The 21,461-nt window shown below is 35.8% G+C and overlaps 1 protein-coding gene across 3 annotated transcripts in view; it reads left to right on the top strand.

The window, feature by feature from the left end:
• The window catches only part of Iml1 (GATOR complex protein Iml1), a 724,094-nt gene that overhangs the window by 60,843 nt on the left and 641,790 nt on the right, over positions 1-21,461 (top strand). For all 3 annotated transcript variants that reach the window (XM_067141784.2, XM_067141783.2, XM_067141785.2), the window contains exon 3: positions 10,714-10,883. In XM_067141784.2, the coding sequence (XP_066997885.1) occupies positions 10,714-10,883 (170 nt within the window). The remainder of the gene's footprint in view (positions 1-10,713; positions 10,884-21,461) is intronic.

Genomic DNA, 21,461 nt, shown 5'->3' with positions numbered 1-21,461 from the left:
CACAGAAAACATCCTACTTAACCCATCCACTTCAAACTGGAACGCAGAAATTCGAATTGCCCAATGAGCAATTCGACCAGTATGATGGCACCTAGCAAGCACCCAACTTAGAGCCCGATCACCGGTCTAGTTCTAACTTGACATGCTCTAAATAAAGGCAGAATTTTTCCAAGGCAAAAAGTACAGCCAGTCCCTCTAGTTCATTTATGGAATATTTTGCCTCTTGAGGTGACAAGGTATGAGACGCATAGGCGATTGGCCGCTTTCTGAGTTCAGATTCCTGTAGAAATACTGCAGCGACAGCAGATGAAGTCACGTTGGTCTGCACTATGAACTTGCTGGAAAAATACGGCATAGCCAAGACAGGGGCATTGCAGAGGGCTAATTTGGGATCCTTGAAAGCGGCTTGTTCAGAAGGACCCCATTCGAATTTGACACCTTTCCTGCGAAGAAGATTCAGGGGTGCCACCCGGTTAGCGAAATTTGAAATAAATTTTCTGAAAAAGTTCACCATACCGATGAACCTAGCACCACTTTTAATGTCTTTGGGAGGCTTGAAATTACGGATAGCTTGAGTTCTAGATTGATCTACAGAAACTCCATGGGGGAAAACTATATGCCCCAAGAAAGACATCGATGGTTTAGCAAAGGATACTTTTGACAGCTTAACCGCCAAACCTGCTTTATGAAGGTGTTTGAGTGCTTCCTCTAGATGAGCTAGATGTTCTTCGAAAGTCTCTGAGAAAATAATTTCATCATCTATATAATGGTAAAGAGATTTGAATTTAATGTCAGAGAAGACCCTATCTAGAAATCTAGTGAGAACCGCCGCTCCCGTGGGAAGCCCAAAGTGCACATTGTTGTATTCGTATAGATTCCAGTCTGTAGCAAAAGCAGTTATATGTTTCGATTCTTCTGCAAGAGGTAGCTGATTATAGGCTTGTTTGAGATCTAAGATGGTGACGAATTTAGTCTTACAAAACCATAAAAAGTAAGAATGCAAGTCAGGAAGGCATACTGACCGGAGTATTATCTTAAGGTTCAACGCCCTGTAATGAACTACTAGCTTGAAGCCGCCTTGTGGTTTTGGCACCAGAAAAATAGGTGACGAATATGCCGAAGTAGACGGGCGAATTATACCATCGCTCAAAATCTTATCAGTAATTTCCTTGATGGCCTTTATCTTCGGAGGTGACAACCTATAGGAAGGAAATCTTGCAGGGATTGAATCCGTAACCTCTATCTTATATTTGATCAAGTCAATCACACCTAGATTTTCCGAAAATACGTCGGAAAATGACTGGCATAATGCACGAATACTGGTGGCCTGATCCTCAGGTACATGACTAAGATCTAACGTAATCTCACTCTGAGCAGGCAAAACACGCGGACATGATGCAGAATTAAAAGGCAAAATTGGAATATGGAATTTATCATCAAACTTGAAAGTGCATGATTTCCATCGGAGATCAAGCACAAGACCCGAATGAGACATGAAATCTGCCCCCAGTATCACAGGGCATGCCATATTTTTAGCAACAAACAACTTACATTTCCAGGTAAACTTAGAAATACAAATTTTTCCACAGATGAATCCTAAAATTTTGAAATCAGTCACTGCTGATCTGCATTTAGGGCAGTCGCCCAGGTGGCAGATTCCCAATCTGTTGTTTTCCTAGCTGTTTTTTAAATTATTGCAAAGAAATTGGAAATTTATTGAACATCTCTTTTGGTATGTTATTCTAATCCCTAACTCCCCTTCCTATAAACACATATTTGCCCCAATTTCTCTTCTTGAATTCCAACTTTATCTTCATATTGTGATCTTTCCTACTTTTAAAGACACCACTCAAACTTATTCGTCTACTAATGTCATTCCATGCCATCGCTCCACTGGCAGCTCGGCACATACCACTTATGATATAGATGTTGATTCCCATAGGGAACCTGAAATATTTGTCCCGAATTAGTAAATTTATAATACCAATGTACATTATAAATTTTCCAGCTAACTCATTCCTGGTTAGTGTTGCCAGTGTTTCACCCCAGTGTGCTAAGTTGAGCTCATCAGTTGGTAAATAGCACACCCACCAAGACGCATGGCTAGTGCATTATAAAATTGTAATTGTAAACAATAAGTTAAACCACCTCTCCAATATTATCAATTCTTATATTTAGGATACAATGATTACAACTGATGTTATAAGTTGGGACATATTTCGTTTAAGCGTTGTATGCATCTTCAGCCACAATAAACTTAACCTGAAGTTTGGTCAGGGCCCCCAACCTAGGGATCTCAAAGTATAGTAGTTCTCTAAAATCTAATGTTCACATTAGTGAGGATCAATAACCATAAAACTAGTGTGTAAGCTTCTAACAATTTCAAATAATTAAGGTAATGAACTAAAAACACTACATCCATATTGATGGAGGTTAAAATACAGCAAATTGTATGAGCTGATAACAAAGTAAATAAAATTCATAATGGATTTCACATTGCTATCAGTCAATCACTAAAATGTTCTTTTTTACAATACCATTAACATTGTTTCTATTTTTGTTGAGTGAAGTCTAAGGTAAACTAGAATAGTCACTAGTTAAATCTCATTCTGTTGCATAGAAATGAGAGTCAGGCACGAAAAATCACTTTATTTGGTCGACTAATGGAGTAGTTCACATCGCAGAATATAGTCGCTCCTGAAACTGCATAAGTATTTAGAGACAAACTAGCTGATGCACCTGTGCTTCGCTGCAGAATTCTACATTTTGTACGGAATTCTAGTGTACACGTTGTGAGCAAGATTGTATTAAATTGCATAGCTCTTAATGTTGCCCTAGAAACGCGACAGGGAAGACACCAAAAATCTTTCCTCATATGAAGACTGAGTTAGGGAATTTTCACTGTAATGGTAGACCCGTTTGCATGCCATCAGTCACGATCATGTTGGGGAGTTTTCATTATAATGGTAGACACTCACTTTCCACCTGCCTTTTTACATCCTCAAAAAGACTGTCATAGTGGTTTTCCGAACTGAAATAAACATATATTACAATGACGTCAGTAGGAATGGCGCGATTGAAAGCAGTGCTTTCATATGAAATACGTGATCAAATGAAACATCCCATAGTTTCTCACTTTTAACGAACAGGACTACACTGCCTATCTAACAGTTCAAAGGAATGACCAAGCCGCAGACAGCCGTGATTTGTTAACACTCTTCATCTTTTTTCGGCGCAGAGAGGGTCGAATAGTGGAGACTCGCAGGGAAAAAACTATGACCTTTTACTAATGTGTTTCCTGGGAGTACCCGATGAGTCGGAAAATATCAATTCACTGCACTGGCGGCGGAAAAATCTATCCGATTTGGAGGCAAATTTTTCCTCCAAGACAGAGGTGAAACCCCTACTTCACTGATAATTTGGAATAAAATGAATGTAGAATTTAATAAAAGTTAAGTGGAAGACGCTTTTCTTAAGAAACAGCTCTTATCAGGGTTGAATTTTGAGTTATTTAGTGAATTGTGGTGCTATATGGAATAGGCCTTAATTGTTATTCTAGACCAGGCCATACTAACTACTACTACTACTACTACTACTACTACTACTACTACTACTACTACTACTACTACTACTACTACTACTACTACTACTACTACTACTACTACTACTACTACTACTACTACTACTACTACTACTAAGTCAGCCTCTGCCTTAAGTATGCACACTGCTCATTCAAAACAGTGCCTCAGAATAGGGATCGAATAACTGGAATACTATGAAGAACCAGTGTGTTACATACCAGCTGTATCACAAAATGGAGGAACCAGAGGAATGGCATGCTAAGTAAGAAAGTTTTCTAACTCCCCGGCTATTTCCCGCCAATATTCAGTCAAGTTATTTTACTCGGTACGCAGCAGTAATCCCATCTATCGGAGTTGAGAGGCAGCATAAGAGACAAATAACATCACAACAAACAATGGTCAATGCAATGTTATTGGTGATCAATGTTATGCACTTCCGATATTGTAGGCCTTCACGTTTAGTTTTCTTCCGACTCTGAAATACCACATTTACCATAGTTGGTATGGTAAAACTGAATAAGACACAAAAGATAGGAAATTGTATTCTCTGTAACTTTTGTTATGTAGTACTTTTTGATAGGACCAAATACATAGGTATTTAAAAATTAAATTTTAGTTGCCTTCCCCTAAACTACAATTTCATCCAGGGTGAATAAAATTGTTTATATCTTAGTCTGTAGTTTCTTATTCCCCAACTCTATATATCGATTTTCATTAAAATCTGTTAACCCATTTTCTCGTGGCTCGGCGTCAATATGGACTTGGCAACAAAAATACAAATTCATGAATATCTGTGTTATCATAGCCGGTACAGTAAAAATGTATAAGACATAAATGGTCAGAAATTTAATTCTATATAACTTTGTTTATGTAGTATGTATCAATACGACCACTAATAATATAAATATTTGAGAATTAAATTTTAGGCCTTCCCTTAAACTACCATTTAATTCAGCGTGATTAAAATGATTTGTAGCCTAGATTGTAGTGACTCATTCTCTGACTTCGTATACCAGTTTTCAATGAGATAGGACCACTAATAATGTAAATATTTAAGAATTACATTTTAGGCCTTCCCCTAAACTACCATTTCACTCAGTGTGAATTAAATTATTTATAGCCTAGATTGTAGTGACTTATTCCTCGACTTCGCATACCAATTTTTATTAGTATAGGACCACTAATAACAAATATTTGAAAGTTAAATTTTAGGCCTTCCCCTAAACTACCATTTCTATCAGCGTGAATAAAATTATTTATAGCTTAGATTGTAGCGACTTATTCCCCAACTTTGCATACCGATTTTCATTGAATTCTCTTTAGCCGTTTTCTAGTGATGTGTGTACATACAGACAGACATAAATTACGGAAAAGAAGAAAAGTGCATTTCCTTGTTACTGTGGACATGACGATACAGAAATACCATTATTTTCAAATTCTGAGCAATGTACAGACAAAACTCTTATTTTATACATATAGATGTCCAGATTTCCTTTAATAAAAGGTTAAAATTGAAAATAGGTGTTCGAGTTTCTACTGGGAGTTCAAAAAAGTCTTAGATGGAGAATAAAATGCAGTGAGTGTGTATTGAAGTCTGAAAATATGAAAGAGAAAAGATATGCGCCAGTTTGTAGAAAGGGGCCTTCGATGTTAGGCCCCTTAAAACAACAAGCATCATCATCAGTTTCTAGAAAAAAAAGAGTACCCAGTAAAGTGATAGTCTAGGACCGCTTAGCCCTTATGTTGTTAGAGAGGCGACTAGTCACCTTAGCCGCTCGAGGAGGTCTGGTAATCATCTGTCTGCTGCTACGTGTGTTGTACGGGTGTGCCTGCATGGGTGGGGAGGGTTGGGTGTAACCTTGAGAGCGCTCGAACTTGGCGGCGAAGTTATGGCATAAGGAGGAGATAAGGCGGAAGCTGCTGGTATGACCGGGGGGTTATTTAAGAGTTTATAATTGAAAATTCCTGTGAAATTATTATGATTTATATCAAAATTAGTAAGCAACCCAGTGACTTGTTCAATTACCGGGCTATTGTTTTCAGGAACATCATTCAAATTATTATTGTTATTAAAGTGTTGATCCAAAAAATGTAAGTGTTTTCAAATTTGTTCATAAAGTTGCTTTTATGTACATATTTAATAATGTGAAGGTCCCGATCAATTGTAGTAAAATTATGGTCAGAATCCCTCATATGGTTGCTCATAGTTGAGTATTTTTTATGCTTTAAGGCGTTATAATGTTCCTAGTATCTAGTTCTAAAACTACGGCCAGTTTGCCTGATATAAGAAAATTCACACTGGGTGCATTTAAGCCTGTAAATACCAGAATTCGAAAACTTTCCCTGAGAGACATTTACAGAGTTGGAATTAAAAAATATGTTCCGATTAGTGTTGCGAGTACGGTCGGCAATTCCGATATCGTGCTTCTTTAACGGGTTAGTAATGCTGTATACAGCTGGGTTAGTGAAGGTGAAGGTGGCAATTTTTATTCTTTTGGACTTATCAGAACTTAAGTTTGTGGCATTTTTCAATTATATTTTACCAGTAATCTTTTTGATCATGTCAGGTATAAAGCCGTTAAGTTTTGCTAGTTCCTTTATGTATTCAAATTCTTTTTTTCAATTAGAAGTAGATAGTGAGACATTTAATGCTCGATAAACTAAACTGTAGAAATTTGCTTGTTTTTGAGACTGAGGATATAAAGACTCATTCCTTATTGTCAAAGGAGCAGTGGAGGGCTTTCTGTAAATTTGAAAAATGAAATTATCATTGACTCTGGTCAAGTTTAGGTCTAAGAAATTCAAAGACTTGTTGACTTCGTACTCCTTAGTGAACCTGATATTGCTGTCAAGGCCGTTAAGGGTTATTAATATGTTATCACTATGATTATGGTGGGTGTCGATGATGGCATATGTATCATCGACGTATCTTAGCTAAAGATGTAAACCATTGATTTTATTGATTATCTTATTAGTCTCCAGGTTTTCCATAAAAATGTTCACAAGGATTCCAGATATTGGGTTGCCCATCGCTAGTCCATTGTACCTAAACTTGACCCGAGTCAATGATAATTTCATTTTTGAAATTTGCAGAAAGCCCTCCGTTGCTCCTTTGAAAACTTGACATGATCAATAAGATTATTGGTAAAATAAAATTGAAAAATGCCGCAAACTTAAGTTCTGATCAGTCCAAAAGAATAAAAATTGCCACCTTCACCTTCACTAACCCAGCTATATACAGCATTACTAACCTGTTAAAGAAGCACAATATCAGAATCGCCTACCGTACTCGCAACACTAATCGGAACATACTTTTAAAATCCAACTCTGTAAATGTTTCTCAGGGCAAGTTTTCGAATTCTGGTATTTACAGATTTAAGTGCATCCAGTGTGAATTTTTTTATATCGGGCAAACTGGCCGTATTTTTAGAACTAGATACATAGAACATTATAATGCCTTAAAGCATAAAAAATACTCAGCTGTGACCAACCATATGAGGGATTCTGGCCATAATTTTACTCCAATTGATCAGGATATTTACATTATTAAATATGTAAATAAAAGCAACTTAATGACCGAATTTGAAAAAACTTTCATTTTTTTGGATCAACACTTTAATAACAATAATAATTTGAATGATGTTTCTGAAAACAATAGCCCGATAATTGATTAAGTCCCCAGGTTGCTTACTAATTTTGATATAAATCATAATAATTTCACGAGAATTTTCAATGATAAACTCTTAAATAACTCCCCGGTCATAACAGCAGCTTCTGCCTTATCTCCTCCTTATGCCATAACTTTGCCGCCAAGTTCGAGCGCTCTCAAGGTTACACCTAACCCTCCCCTCCCATGCAGGCACACCCCTACAACACATGTAGCAGCGGACAGACGATTACCAGACCTCCTCGAGCGGCTAAGGTAACTAGTCGCCTCTCTACCAACATAAGGGGTAAGCGGTCCTAGACTCTCACTTTACTGAGTACTCTTTTTTTTTCTAGAAACTGGCGCACATCTTTTCTCTTTTATATTTTCAGACTTCAATATACGCTCATTGCATTTTATTCTCCATCTAAGACTTTGTTGAACTCCCAGTAGAAACTCAAGGACACCTGTTTTCAGTTTTAACCTTTTATTAAAGGAAATTCAGACATTTGCCTCTACATACTTATGCAGTTTCAGGCGTGATTCAATTCTGTGATGTGAACTACTCCGTTATTCAACCAACTATTAAGTGATTTTTCGTACCTGACTCCTATTTCTATGCAATAGAATGAGATTTAACAAGTGACTATTCTAATTTGCCTTAGACTTCACTCAACGAAAATAAAAATTTTAATAGTATTATAAAAAACATTTTAGTGATTGACTGATAGCAATGTGAAATCTAATATGATATTTATTTACTTTATTATCACCTCATATAATTTGATGTAATTTAACCTCCGTGAATATGGATGTAGTGTTTTTAGTTCATTATCTTAATTATTTGATATTGTTGTAAGCTTATGCACTAGTTTTATGGTTATTGATCTTCACTAATGTGAACATTAGATTTTAGAGAACTACCATACTTTGAGATCCCTAGGTTCAGGGCCCTGACCAAACTTTAGGTTAAGTTTATTGTGGCTGATGATGCTTACGACAGTTAAACGAAACATGTCCCATCTTATAACACCATTTGTAATGATTGTGTCCTAAATACTGTGACAGTAAAGTTCAGTGAATGAAGTCAGTACGATCGATCCGGCAACACTGGCGACACACAATGCTGCACCTGCGTAGTAGCAGGTTTTGACCACCTGCTTCCAACGTTGTTCAGTTGAGCATCGTGTATGTGCCACGTAAGACCTGTTTGACACAGTGCGTGTTTAGTGCGTTGGTTCTGAACTGCGAACAGGAACATAAACGACCAAAAAATCTATGTAAAGTTTTGTTTTAAGCTTGGCAAGACACCAAAAGAAACGCATGTGATGCTGGTACGTGTTTATGAAGATCAAGCACTGTCCTTGATGTGTGTGTGGTTCGCCCGTTTTCGAGGATTCTAGGAAAGTGTTTCTGACAACCCCTGTAGTGGAAGACTGGCGACCGTCGTCATTGACGAAAACATTGAGAAGATGAGGACCTTAATCACGAATGATCGACAGTTAACAGTGCGCATGAAACGTCTACGCAGGATATGACCCCAGTACGCACAACAAGGTTCATGGTTTTTTGTCCATGACAACGCTCGCCTACACACAGCCAATATCGTCAAACAGTTCATGGCAAAAAAGGGGTTGGGGCAACTTGAACATCCCCCCTATTCGCCAGATCTCAATCCTCCAGACTTCTTCCTATTCCCACGACTCAAACTTGCTTTGAAAGGAAGGAGATTTGACAATATTCCTGACATCCGAAAAAATGTGACTGGCTTTTGAACACATCCCAAAGGAAGTCTTCTTGCAAAATTTCCAGGACATGTATCGCCGATCTTAGCAGTGCAGAGTTATGGGGGGGGGGAACTATTTTGAAGGACAGTAAGGTCACTGTCGTGCATTGCTCATCTATGTTGATAGTACAGGACTATTCACCGAACTGTATTGTCACAGGTTGTATAAGGATTGATAACTATTGGAGAGGTGGTTTAACTTATTGTTTTCAATTACAATTTTTATAATCTGATATCCAATTCGGTTGCAATGAGATTTATAACATGTAATGGCTAGTGCATACCGTAGAGGCCACTGCATAGGCTACTGGGAGCCACCGGCAGTGCCAATGCACTATGAGAGACTTTATCTCATTTCCAAAAATTGATACCTGCCTGGCCATCAGATGATATAGATGTTGATTCCCATAGGGAACCTGAAATATTCGTCCTGAATGAGTAAATCTATAATACCAATGTAGTTGGTCCGTTATTGGACATTATAAATTTTCCTGGTTGCCAGTGTTTCGCCCCAGTGTGCTAAGTTGGGCTCATCAATTGGTAAATAGCACACCCACCAAGACGCATGACTAGTGCGTACCGTAGAGACCACTGCGTAGGCTATTTTAAAGCAAGAGTTTTTATTCACAACAACGATCATTTGAAGATTTTATGAATACAAATGTTAGTTCCCATGAACTTTATCATCAAGTATTTAATGAACAATTCAACCAGTTTTATTGATTATGTGACTTGCAACTTTAACAAAGTTTGCCAATATTTTATTTTATATGTCCTAGAATACAAAAGTGTTTTTAATGTTTCATTCCAATTTAATAATGTAATTTTTGTATTGTATCGGGCTGATGATGTCCTTTAGGGGACAAAACATGTACTAGATGTAATAAATAATATATGTATTGAATAGGCAGACCACATAAACATAATATTTAAGTTAATCTTAAATATTTGCTACTTGATTTTATAGTCAATACTGGATTAGTGTCTAAAATGGAGCTGCTAAAGCTTGTTACATGTAATTTAAAATTTACTGAAGGTAAGTTTATGTTCAATTAAGAAAGGTCAGTTTGGTTTCTGATAAACATCCTGGAACACATGAGACAATGCTAATATTACATGTGCCGGGCTGAGTGGCTCAGACGGTTGAGGCGCTGGCCTTCTGACCCCAACGTGGCAGGTTCAATCCTGGCTCAGTCCGGTGGTATTTGAAGGTGCTCAAATACGTCAGCCTCGTGTCGGTAGATTTAATGGCACGTAAAAGAACTCCTGAGGGACTAAATTCCAGCACCTCGGCGTCTCCGAAAACCGTAAAAGAGTTGTTAGTGGGACGTAAGGCAAAATAGCATTATTAATATTACATGTGGCCATACAAGACCAAAAAAAAGATGATCATATTTGTGGCATTTGTAGATGTGGAAAAGGCATATACCATGGAATGGCCCAAGCTCTTTCAAATTCTGAGAGATTTTTTAGTCAACTAGAAACAGAAAGGAAATATCTATTCAAGAATCAAACTGCTTTACTACCTGGAATAACGAGTTGATGAAGGTCATTAAATGGGAAATGAATATCTAGATCATTTTATGTATTATTTTTATTTTACTGTTTTCTTCTTCCTCTTTGTTCCTTTCCTTATAAGTTAACTTCAATTGTCTATAGTTACCTGATCATATAGAAACAAAATTATTTTTCTTTTTCAGAAACAATTAGTGTTGAACAAAGTATTGCTAATGCATTTCAGCTGCGTACATATGCTGATGTAGTAATGAACATTGTTAACCCTGAAGATGTGGCATTGGATTCCGTAGAACTTACATTTAAAGACCAATACTTGGGTCGCAGTGAAATGTGGAGGCTTAAAAATAGTTTGGTAAGTCAGGTTTTTCTGTATTAGTGTTTTATCAAATGTGAATACTACTCTCTTTTTATAACTGTGATGTTCTGATTGAATCGCAGGAGACTCAACTTTGATAACTTCATAAGAATCTAATATGTTTTGGTTATACATAATAGATAGAAGTGAATCTCTTAAGGAATTTATTTTTTCTTTACTTATTGACAGTATGTCATTTTTAAAGTGCTGGTAAGATGAAAAAACTGTTAATCAACTCCAAGAGAATGTTCTGGAAGGTCCGTGGCTCAGATGAGATGATAATTGCATGATCCTTTGTTGTTGCAACTCTTGAAAATATTGTCTAGCTCCACTGAGAAATCTTCCGTAAAATAGTAAGTTATTTTTGAGTTATCTCACTAACTCGTGCTAATTTATGTGCTGAAATAGAGCTGTCAGTCCTTACTTTGTTTTTGCCAAAATCAGAATAGAAAACAAAATACTGCCCCTTTGGATGTATCTTTCTTAAGACCTCAAAAAGTTTCTCGCACTATAAACTAGGACTTCTCTGCTGCTATTCTTTGGGATTTTAATAACGGATGTAACTTTGTCATATGTTACTAGTGGACCTGTTTCATTTTCATTCACAGTGATCACCAGGCCCTGGATTTTGATGACCTAAAAGTGTTTAAAAATAATCTATAAAATGACAGCAAAAATCCACTAAAATGATCCAAAAACTTTGAACAATGACATATACATTTTAAATGAAATTTTACGATCAATTTACTATTCAAGTTGGTATAGCCTATATTTATGTTGTTGACATAATTTTAACACACAAACAAATGCAGACAGACTGCATTATTCTATACTAACATAAATGTAATGGATACGTAATATAATTTCATACGTTGATGAAGTTGCATATAAATACTGGTTAGCATTTCAGCCCATTGTTTAATACTGGACATTAATATTTTTCTTTCAAGAATTTTTTTTCTGTTATGTGGTCCGTTAAGCCGTGAACATCTAAAGAACAAAACAAAAAACAACATTTTTTTTGTGATTAGATAATCGAATGCATTATTGGATTAGAGTATAGATGAAAAATGTGCACAGAAAATGTGATATACAGTCTTACCTCATTCCGCGTTACGGTAGAAATGGTGACCATTCGCAGATTTTCCCAGAAAAAAGAACAGTGGCTGTCGGCCAGCACTTTCTTGTACTTTGAGAAGCTCTTTTCAATGTCTGCAGATGCAATGGCAGCATACTTGAAGTGCACTAAGTCACTGGATGTAAGTTCCTATTCAATTCCATTGATGCTAAAATCTTCATCCCTCAACACCCAAGAAACGGCGCACAGAACATTAAATCCCGAATTTTTGACAAGAACACGTTTCACTTGTCTGACACTGACATACTGGAATCACCTTGAACGCATTGTAATTAGTCTGTGGTAATTCTGACTAAATTGATCATTGTTTCAAGAGTCACGCCTCTCTCCTGAAGACGTATAATAGTCGATGACAAGAAACCGAAATTCACCTTAATGTATGCTAGTTTTCCCTCCATTTGCTTATCCGAAAACAATTCTTGGGCAGTCTGAATGGCCGTGGTGTCTTACTTGTCAAGAGAATCTATTACATGTTTCATTGGCTGAAAGTTGTCACAGCAGTAAATACAGGCGCCTATCCATGTTCCGTACTGTGTGATGAAAGGCTGCAGTGGTAATGGAATGTCGGGTGCTCAGGATTTTAAAAAGTTCCCTTTGTGATGGAGCCTTAAGAAATACCTTCTTGGTTTGCGACACGAGCTTGTCAGTTTCAGGAAAATTTGATCTGACTTCTTTGGCTACTCTGTGGAATACATAAGCTAGACAGGTAACGTACAGTATTCTGGAGTAAAATGCTTTGACAGCATTAGCAGCTTTAACTATGTAAGGTACAGCATCAATCATGAAGAGTAAAACATAGTCATGAATAGGGAAAATTAGAAAAATATTAATGTAGCAGCCGGTCATGGAGCGCGTGCGCAAACTAAATAAGAAGAGTTTGGAATATATCACTAAAGCGGCGGCTTCACATCTAAGCTTGGAAATGCGATGGTTAACTATCAAATTACGCAAAATCAAACCATACCCGAGGTAAATATAACTTGCAGGTCTAACAAATGACAAATACAGAAAGGACATGGAAGGTGGTAGGAGCCCTATTGAGGTCCGTGGGAAGGTATGACGTTATGGGGAAGGAAAGGTTCACAATAATCACCCTCAGACTAATAATTATTAACAAAATGAAAGATACAATTTCAAATGAAACAAAACAAATAAGTGGCAGAGTAGCTGATACTTAACACACTAAAACAAAGGATATTTAAATAGACTTACAAAACAAACCCATAATCTTTTAACTTAGAAGTTCACACAGTGAATGGAGGCATCCTCGAAAGAATCAAAGTTAATTAATGTGATGTACAATACGCTATTCAAGAAAGATAGTTACATTTACTTTTAATTACAAAATATTGAGCCAGAAAAAAAATTTGCCTCCGAAAACAAAACGTTGCGAACTAGCTTAACACCTAAGTTATACTGAGCTCAATTTTGGTAAATGTGGAAATCTAGAGGAAACTCCGACACACAAAATAAAATTTTACATTACCACAGAAGTTACGTTAAATTAGAAAAGGCCAAAACACAAGCATAAATTTAAATCGATTAGAAGGCAATAACATAGCGCTTACCATGCGAGGCTGGAGTTCCCAGAGGGGGAACAGACCCCGAGCATGTCCACTCGCTAGGTCGGTAAGATGGAAAAGACCTGGACAAAACACTTAGCTGTCACGAGGAGCCTGAAACAGGAAATCGTACCATTGTGATGTTTGGAACATCACAGCGTGTACTAAATTATCGAACTGTGTAATTAATTGGAAAAAGGTATAATATTTAATAAATGGTATGTCATTTTAAATTATTATGTGTGTATATATATATATATATATATATATATATATATATATAGGGTTTTTAGTCATCCATTTCACATTATCATTTCATTTCTTTGTATCGCGGCTATAACATATTCTGAACGAACGACTTACTGAGTAAAGTATTTCAACATCATTCGTATTAGTGGCTTGCAGTAAATCTCCAATAGCCGTGGTCGGGTGACCAGAATCACCAGGCTAATTTCAGTCCATTACCAGAAAATGTACGTCATCAAGCTTACGAGAGATCTTACTCTCTCCATACACTGAAAGGCAGTTAAAGCCTTGTTAACGCCTGCTTTTCGAAGTTCACTACCTGACGCCTTGATTGTGCGGGAAAGTTCAACCTATGTGAATGGACGTTATAAAGCAACATGAAGGATATACAGCAATGGATAGGAGAATAGATAGTACATCAGATCTTACTGGAACATGTGATACGGTTGATGGAGGGAGATTTTGGAGCCTATATACATGGACGACAAGAGCTGGAGAGGGCTCTTCTGACTTACGATTCTACTTACTGACGTTTTGAAAGAAGATACTATCATTACATCGGAGGAGGGCTGTACGTCTTACATCGAAGATCTTAACTTAGTTAACTTCGCATCTGAGTAGAGCACTACTCAAAATGTACACTCATTGAGACCTGTTTGTCTCAATGACGAGAATTAAAGTCAACGAGAGACTTGTTTTGACCGGTATAGGGCCGGAAATATTTTGTTATATAATTAGCTACGCTAGAGTTCTGTAATACGGAAGAATACAAGTGTATTCTCTCCACGAATGTAACCCAGGGTGGTTTTTCTATTAAAATTAGGACTCATTACGACTTTATGTAACGAGTACTTTAGGAAGTGTTAAAGTCAGGAAAGTCGTAGTACCGCTAGTGGACTATGCACGAATCAGAAATAGGAATGGAACCAACAATGAGAGATGACAACGCCTGTACGAGAGGTCCATCAAACATCAGCTGCTTAACAGAGTCTACAAATGATGAACTAATGGCATAAATTACTGCAAGTCTCCGCATAACAGTTCATTTTCTTAAATTTTATTTCATTCGTTTTTCTTTTGCTTCCCTAAGTTCAGATTTCGTTAATACGCCGTTACGTCATGTTTTTCATCATAATAAATAGTTGTTTTAATTTGTATTTTCTGAAATTCTTATTAATGATCCTTAACTTCCAAGTTAGTATACTTAATGTTTAGTGTTCTGTCACCCCACTTCTGGGAGTATTTAGTCTCATTACATTATTATTATTATTATTATTATTATTATTAATTATCAACTATTGTTTTCAAGCCATAAGCTTGAAGGCTGGTGCCCATGGGATATTGTTTATGGAGAAACAATGAGAGAATTTCTCTAGATTTGCATATTCACCAATGGGAAAGGTCGTTATCCGGCCAATCCCAACTCAGACTTCCGCAGGGGAAGTTCGAGAGAGTTTGATTGCAAAACATATAGCAACTTGTTATTAAAATTACACATGCCAGTACAGGCTGGCACAAAAGTTTAGTTCTGCATATTACAAAATACACAATATTACAAATCCCTGCAAATCAACACATCAAAACATCTTCATAATTGAAACTTCTTTATGATTACCAGTTCATAATGTCTGTTCTCCACATTTCCAAATATTGATAGATATAGAAAGTATGAAGTTTTATCATGAGGCTTCCCTAAATTGCATTTAAAAAAAAAACATATTACAATAATATTCAAAACACATTCTAATTCACATTTTCTCATTCACATAAAATTTTCTTTGCATAAACTCTTCAGTCTTTTAATATTCCTTTTGTTTCCCCAAAATTATGACAAGACCAAAATTAAATAACATTCCATGACAAGGATTTCTGTGACTTCACTGATTTCCGCACATGGCTGTTCAACAATGGTCACATCTTCATAGATTGAAACTTCTTCATTAACGTCCCACCACAGGCGACACCCTCCACCTCCCAACTTCGAGCTATGCTCGACTCTTAATGCTTTAAATGAAATTAAATGGAGGTTTGAAGACTTTGGCAACACAACGAATCCAACACATTATACAAATTTTGACCTTAGTTCTCGTCAGGAACGTCCATACAGATTGAAATAATAACATTAAGTTATTTATTAGACCACCTAATCAATACAAAATCGTCTTGGATGATTTACATAAATTTGTTAGCTAATAGTGGGACATGTTTCGCCTTCTCTGAAGGCATCATCAGCCATAGTCTTAACCTTAAATTAAAAATAAGCGTCTAAATAACATGTAGTGATGAAATGAATTTTAAAATCTTGAAGAGATTTGAAGTAAAATAACATTAAAAATAACAATGATGGTTTGAAAATACAATGTGATGAGATACAATAGTGGAAGTATTAACAAAATTAACCTTAGAAGGCTGCTAAAATAAGTACAATGGAATAAAACAACAGATTGTTATACAACAAGTAGTAAGATTGCATAAAAGTAAAGTTGATAGTAATGGCGGTTATAATTAGACGATGGCGAAAAATCTTATGTAATCAAAGTGAAGAGGAGAGAGTAAAAGTCATGTATACTAATATCCCTATCAACAATACTATTAACATCATAAAAAACAATCTGTTGAAACATAGCACATTGAGTAAAATCGAAATTGATGAATGGTTAAAATTACTTAATTTCGTTTTAGACAACAACTATTTTACCTTCAATAAGAAAATTTACAAACAAGAAGGTCTAGCGATGGGAGACCCGTTATCTGGAATACTAGCCGACATATACTTAGATAATCTCGAACATAGTAAGATTATTAATAACATCAACGGACTCTGTCTTTGGCATCGCTATGTTGATGATACCATAGCTATCATTGATAAACAAATCAACAACAGCAATAACATACTATCATTCCTCAACAACTTAGATAATAATATTAAATTCACTAAAGAAGATGAGTTCAATAACTCTCTGAACTTCTTAGATATCAAAATCACACGAGCATTGAACAAATTCGACTTCCAAATATACAGAAAACCCACCTTTTCTCCAACAACCATAAAAAATGATTCTTTACATCCCAACTCACATAAAAAAGCCACTTATCACAGTTTAATATATAGAGCATTAAAGATCCCTATGTCCTCTACTAATTTAAAGAAAGAATTACTATTCATCAAGGAAATAGCTAAATTTAATGGATTTAACACGAATATGATTGATAAAATCATCAATAAAACCAAACTAAAACTAGCTACCAATTTAACTCCATTAAAACCCGTCAAACCAAAATACGCTAAATTCACGTTCACTAACCATAGCATTTACCCGATAACCAATTCATTAATGAAGCACGAAATAAAAATAGCCTACACAACAAAAAACACTAATCGCAATTTATTCTTCAATCACAACTCTATCAACATCACAGACAATAGTTACTCTGGATCAGGAATATACAGATTGAAATGCTCTACATGTAATTTTTCTTATGTTGGCCAAACTGGCCGCAGCTTCTCTACCAGATACGCCGAGCATTACAATGCCCAAAAACACAACAAATTCTCCGCAATGGCCAACCATATGAGGGACACCGGGCATAAATTCACCACAATAGAACAAGACCTCCATATCCTAAAAAGAGTTGATAAAAGCAAACTCATGACAGAATATGAAAACTTATTTATTTTCCTCGACCAACATTTTAATAAAGATAAAAATCTAAATGACACTATTGATAAAAAAAGCCCCTTGTATGAACAGATTCTTATTTTATTACGAGAATCAACTTCCCTCACCAACAAATTCTTAAAAATCTTCAACCTCACATCAATTAGAGTTCCCACCTCCCCTACAGCTAATATACCCCCCTCCCTTCCCCCCACCGCTAGTACCTCTAATTCAAATACAACCAATAAACCCATAGCCACACCCACCGGAACATCGCTCCCTCCAATAGCCTTACACCGTTACAACACGCGCAGTAATACACTCTCTTCCTTCCCTCCCACCAATAGCAGCCCCCCTCTAATAGTTACGTCAACGCAAACAGATCCCCCTCCAACACAAAACTTCAGTTATAACACACGTAGCAAGAAGTCTACTGTTGCAAATACTTCTTACTCATAATATTACAAGCTATCTTTGTCACCGTCAAGTGGTAAGTGCATACGATTCTACTTCAAGATTTTTCAAATATCTTTTCACACAATTAACTCTACGTTTCTTGCTTCCATTTACAGATTCCACTTGTATATGCTTTTTCAACTAGAATATCTACAAACTCACAATTTACAACATTTGAACATCACTTCAAATTTTGAGATGGTCCATAGTGATCCTATTTGAAACTGTTCTTCAACTTCTATTCACCAACTTCATATCCTCAACGTGTTCTACAACTTCACCATATGCATCTGACTTTCATCCTTTATCTTCAAGATCATAATGAACTTCGGATCTCTCGACTAACTTTGACTTTTACTCTCTCCTCTTCACTTTGATTACATAAGATTTTTCGCCATCGTCTAATTATAACCGCCATTACTATCAACTTTACTTTTATGCAATCTTACTACTTGTTGTATAACAATCTGTTGTTTTATTCCATTGTACTTATTTTAGCAGCCTTCTAAGGTTAATTTTGTTAATACTTCCACTATTGTATCTCATCACATTGTATTTTCAAACCATCATTGTTATTTTTAATGTTATTTTACTTCAAATCTCTTCAAGATTTTAAAATTCATTTCATCACTACATGTTATTTAGACGCTTATTTTTAATTTAAGGTTAAGACTATGGCTGATGATGCCTTCAGAGAAGGCGAAACATGTCCCACTATTAGCTAACAAATTTATGTAAATCATCCAAGACGATTTTGTATTGATTAGGTGGTCTAATAAATAACTTAATGTTATTATTTCAATCTACATCATCAATACGGACCAAAAATGATATTTATTACATGTAATGTCAATGCCAACCAGGCAATAGTAAAACCTAACAAGTACTTAAACCTAAAAATTAAAATAGGCAAGATTTCTAGAGATATCAAGTTTCTTAAAGATTGCTTGAAATTAGAGTTGGTACCTAAATTTCTCAAATCTTTACAAAGAAAAAGTCATCCCTATTCAAAATCTAATGCCACTCAAAAGAAAGTAAACAACATATGGTTGAAAAATGAAATTAAACTATTATACAAGAAGAAATCATTACTAAATTTACAATTATATAGGACTCATTTGACCATCTCTCAGAAATTACCCCCACTTGAATGGAGCTCATTTTTAAGGTACACTGACCTCAAACTATCTTACGTATTAGACAAGAAACAGAAAACCCTAAACCATAAATTACTTAGTCTTCAAGAAAACAAATGTAAAACTCCTGACCAAAATACAGACAACAAAGTGTCCCCTTCCCATTTGACTAACATTCCCACTACAATCAACCTATCTAATGCAACCTTCTCTAACCAAGAATTAAATCTATTAGATAAAGGCATCAAACATAATTGGCCTAATCACAAAAAGGCAGAAGACATCATCACTACCATCGCTGAAACCGAAACTAATATCGATAAACAAATCCCAATTGATAAACAGAATGACGTACGATATGAAGTAAAAAAGAAACTCCCAACTTTGATTAATGAGATAACATCTAATAATAACCACAATGTCTCGAAACAAATTCTAAACCTGAAATCCAAAATCCATAGCAACAACGTAGTAATTACAAAAGCAGATAAGGGCAACACCATAGTAATAATGAACAAACAAGATTACATCAATAAAACTGAAACCTTTTTTTCAGACAATACCTATACCTTAATTAACAAAGATCCTACAAACAAAATACAGCGTAACTTAAAGAACCTTCTGAAAAATTCTAACTTCATTTTAAATGATCAAGATTATCAGAAATTAACTGTAATGAACCCAAAATTACCTACAGTCAGATCACTGCCCAAAATTCATAAAAAAGATGTCCCCATTCGACCTATAATTAATAGTATCAATAGTCCTACCTATAAAACCTCTCAATTCCTACACAAATTCCTAAAAAAACACTTCAAATTTCACAACTCCAACCCCATAAAGAACTCGATCGAACTCTGTAATTCCCTAAATAAGTTCAGTCTACAACCAAACCACGTTTTATGTTCTTTTGACATCACCAACATGTATACTAATATCCCTATCAACAATACTATTAACATCATAAAAAACAATCTGTTGAAACATAGCACATTGAGTAAAATCGAAATTGATGAATGGTTAAAATTACTTAATTTCGTTTTAGACAACAACTATTTTACCTTCAATAAGAAAATTTACAAACAAGAAGGTCTAGCGATGGGAGACCCGTTATCTGGAATACTAGCCGACATATACTTAGATAATCTCGAACATAGTAAGATTATTAATAACATCAACGGACTCTGTCTTTGGCATCGCTATGTTGATGATACCATAGCTATCATTGATAAACAAATCAACAACAGCAATAACATACTATCATTCCTCAACAACTTAGATAATAATATTAAATTCACTAAAGAAGATGAGTTCAATAACTCTCTGAACTTCTTAGATATCAAAATCACACGAGCATTGAACAAATTCGACTTCCAAATATACAGAAAACCCACCTTTTCTCCAACAACCATAAAAAATGATTCTTTACATCCCAACTCACATAAAAAAGCCACTTATCACAGTTTAATATATAGAGCATTAAAGATCCCTATGTCCTCTACTAATTTAAAGAAAGAATTACTATTCATCAAGGAAATAGCTAAATTTAATGGATTTAACACGAATATGATTGATAAAATCATCAATAAAACCAAACTAAAACTAGCTACCAATTTAACTCCATTAAAACCCGTCAAACCAAAATACGCTAAATTCACGTTCACTAACCATAGCATTTACCCGATAACCAATTCATTAATGAAGCACGAAATAAAAATAGCCTACACAACAAAAAACACTAATCGCAATTTATTCTTCAATCACAACTCTATCAACATCACAGACAATAGTTACTCTGGATCAGGAATATACAGATTGAAATGCTCTACATGTAATTTTTCTTATGTTGGCCAAACTGGCCGCAGCTTCTCTACCAGATACGCCGAGCATTACAATGCCCAAAAACACAACAAATTCTCCGCAATGGCCAACCATATGAGGGACACCGGGCATAAATTCACCACAATAGAACAAGACCTCCATATCCTAAAAAGAGTTGATAAAAGCAAACTCATGACAGAATATGAAAACTTATTTATTTTCCTCGACCAACATTTTAATAAAGATAAAAATCTAAATGACACTATTGATAAAAAAAGCCCCTTGTATGAACAGATTCTTATTTTATTACGAGAATCAACTTCCCTCACCAACAAATTCTTAAAAATCTTCAACCTCACATCAATTAGAGTTCCCACCTCCCCTACAGCTAATATACCCCCCTCCCTTCCCCCCACCGCTAGTACCTCTAATTCAAATACAACCAATAAACCCATAGCCACACCCACCGGAACATCGCTCCCTCCAATAGCCTTACACCGTTACAACACGCGCAGTAATACACTCTCTTCCTTCCCTCCCACCAATAGCAGCCCCCC

The sequence above is a fragment of the Anabrus simplex genome, chromosome 2 (genome assembly GCF_040414725.1).
Source record: "Anabrus simplex isolate iqAnaSimp1 chromosome 2, ASM4041472v1, whole genome shotgun sequence".
NCBI classification, from domain to species: domain Eukaryota; kingdom Metazoa; phylum Arthropoda; class Insecta; order Orthoptera; family Tettigoniidae; genus Anabrus; species Anabrus simplex.
Note: the sequence above shows the minus strand (reverse complement) of the source record. Positions and strands in the feature narration are given on the sequence as shown.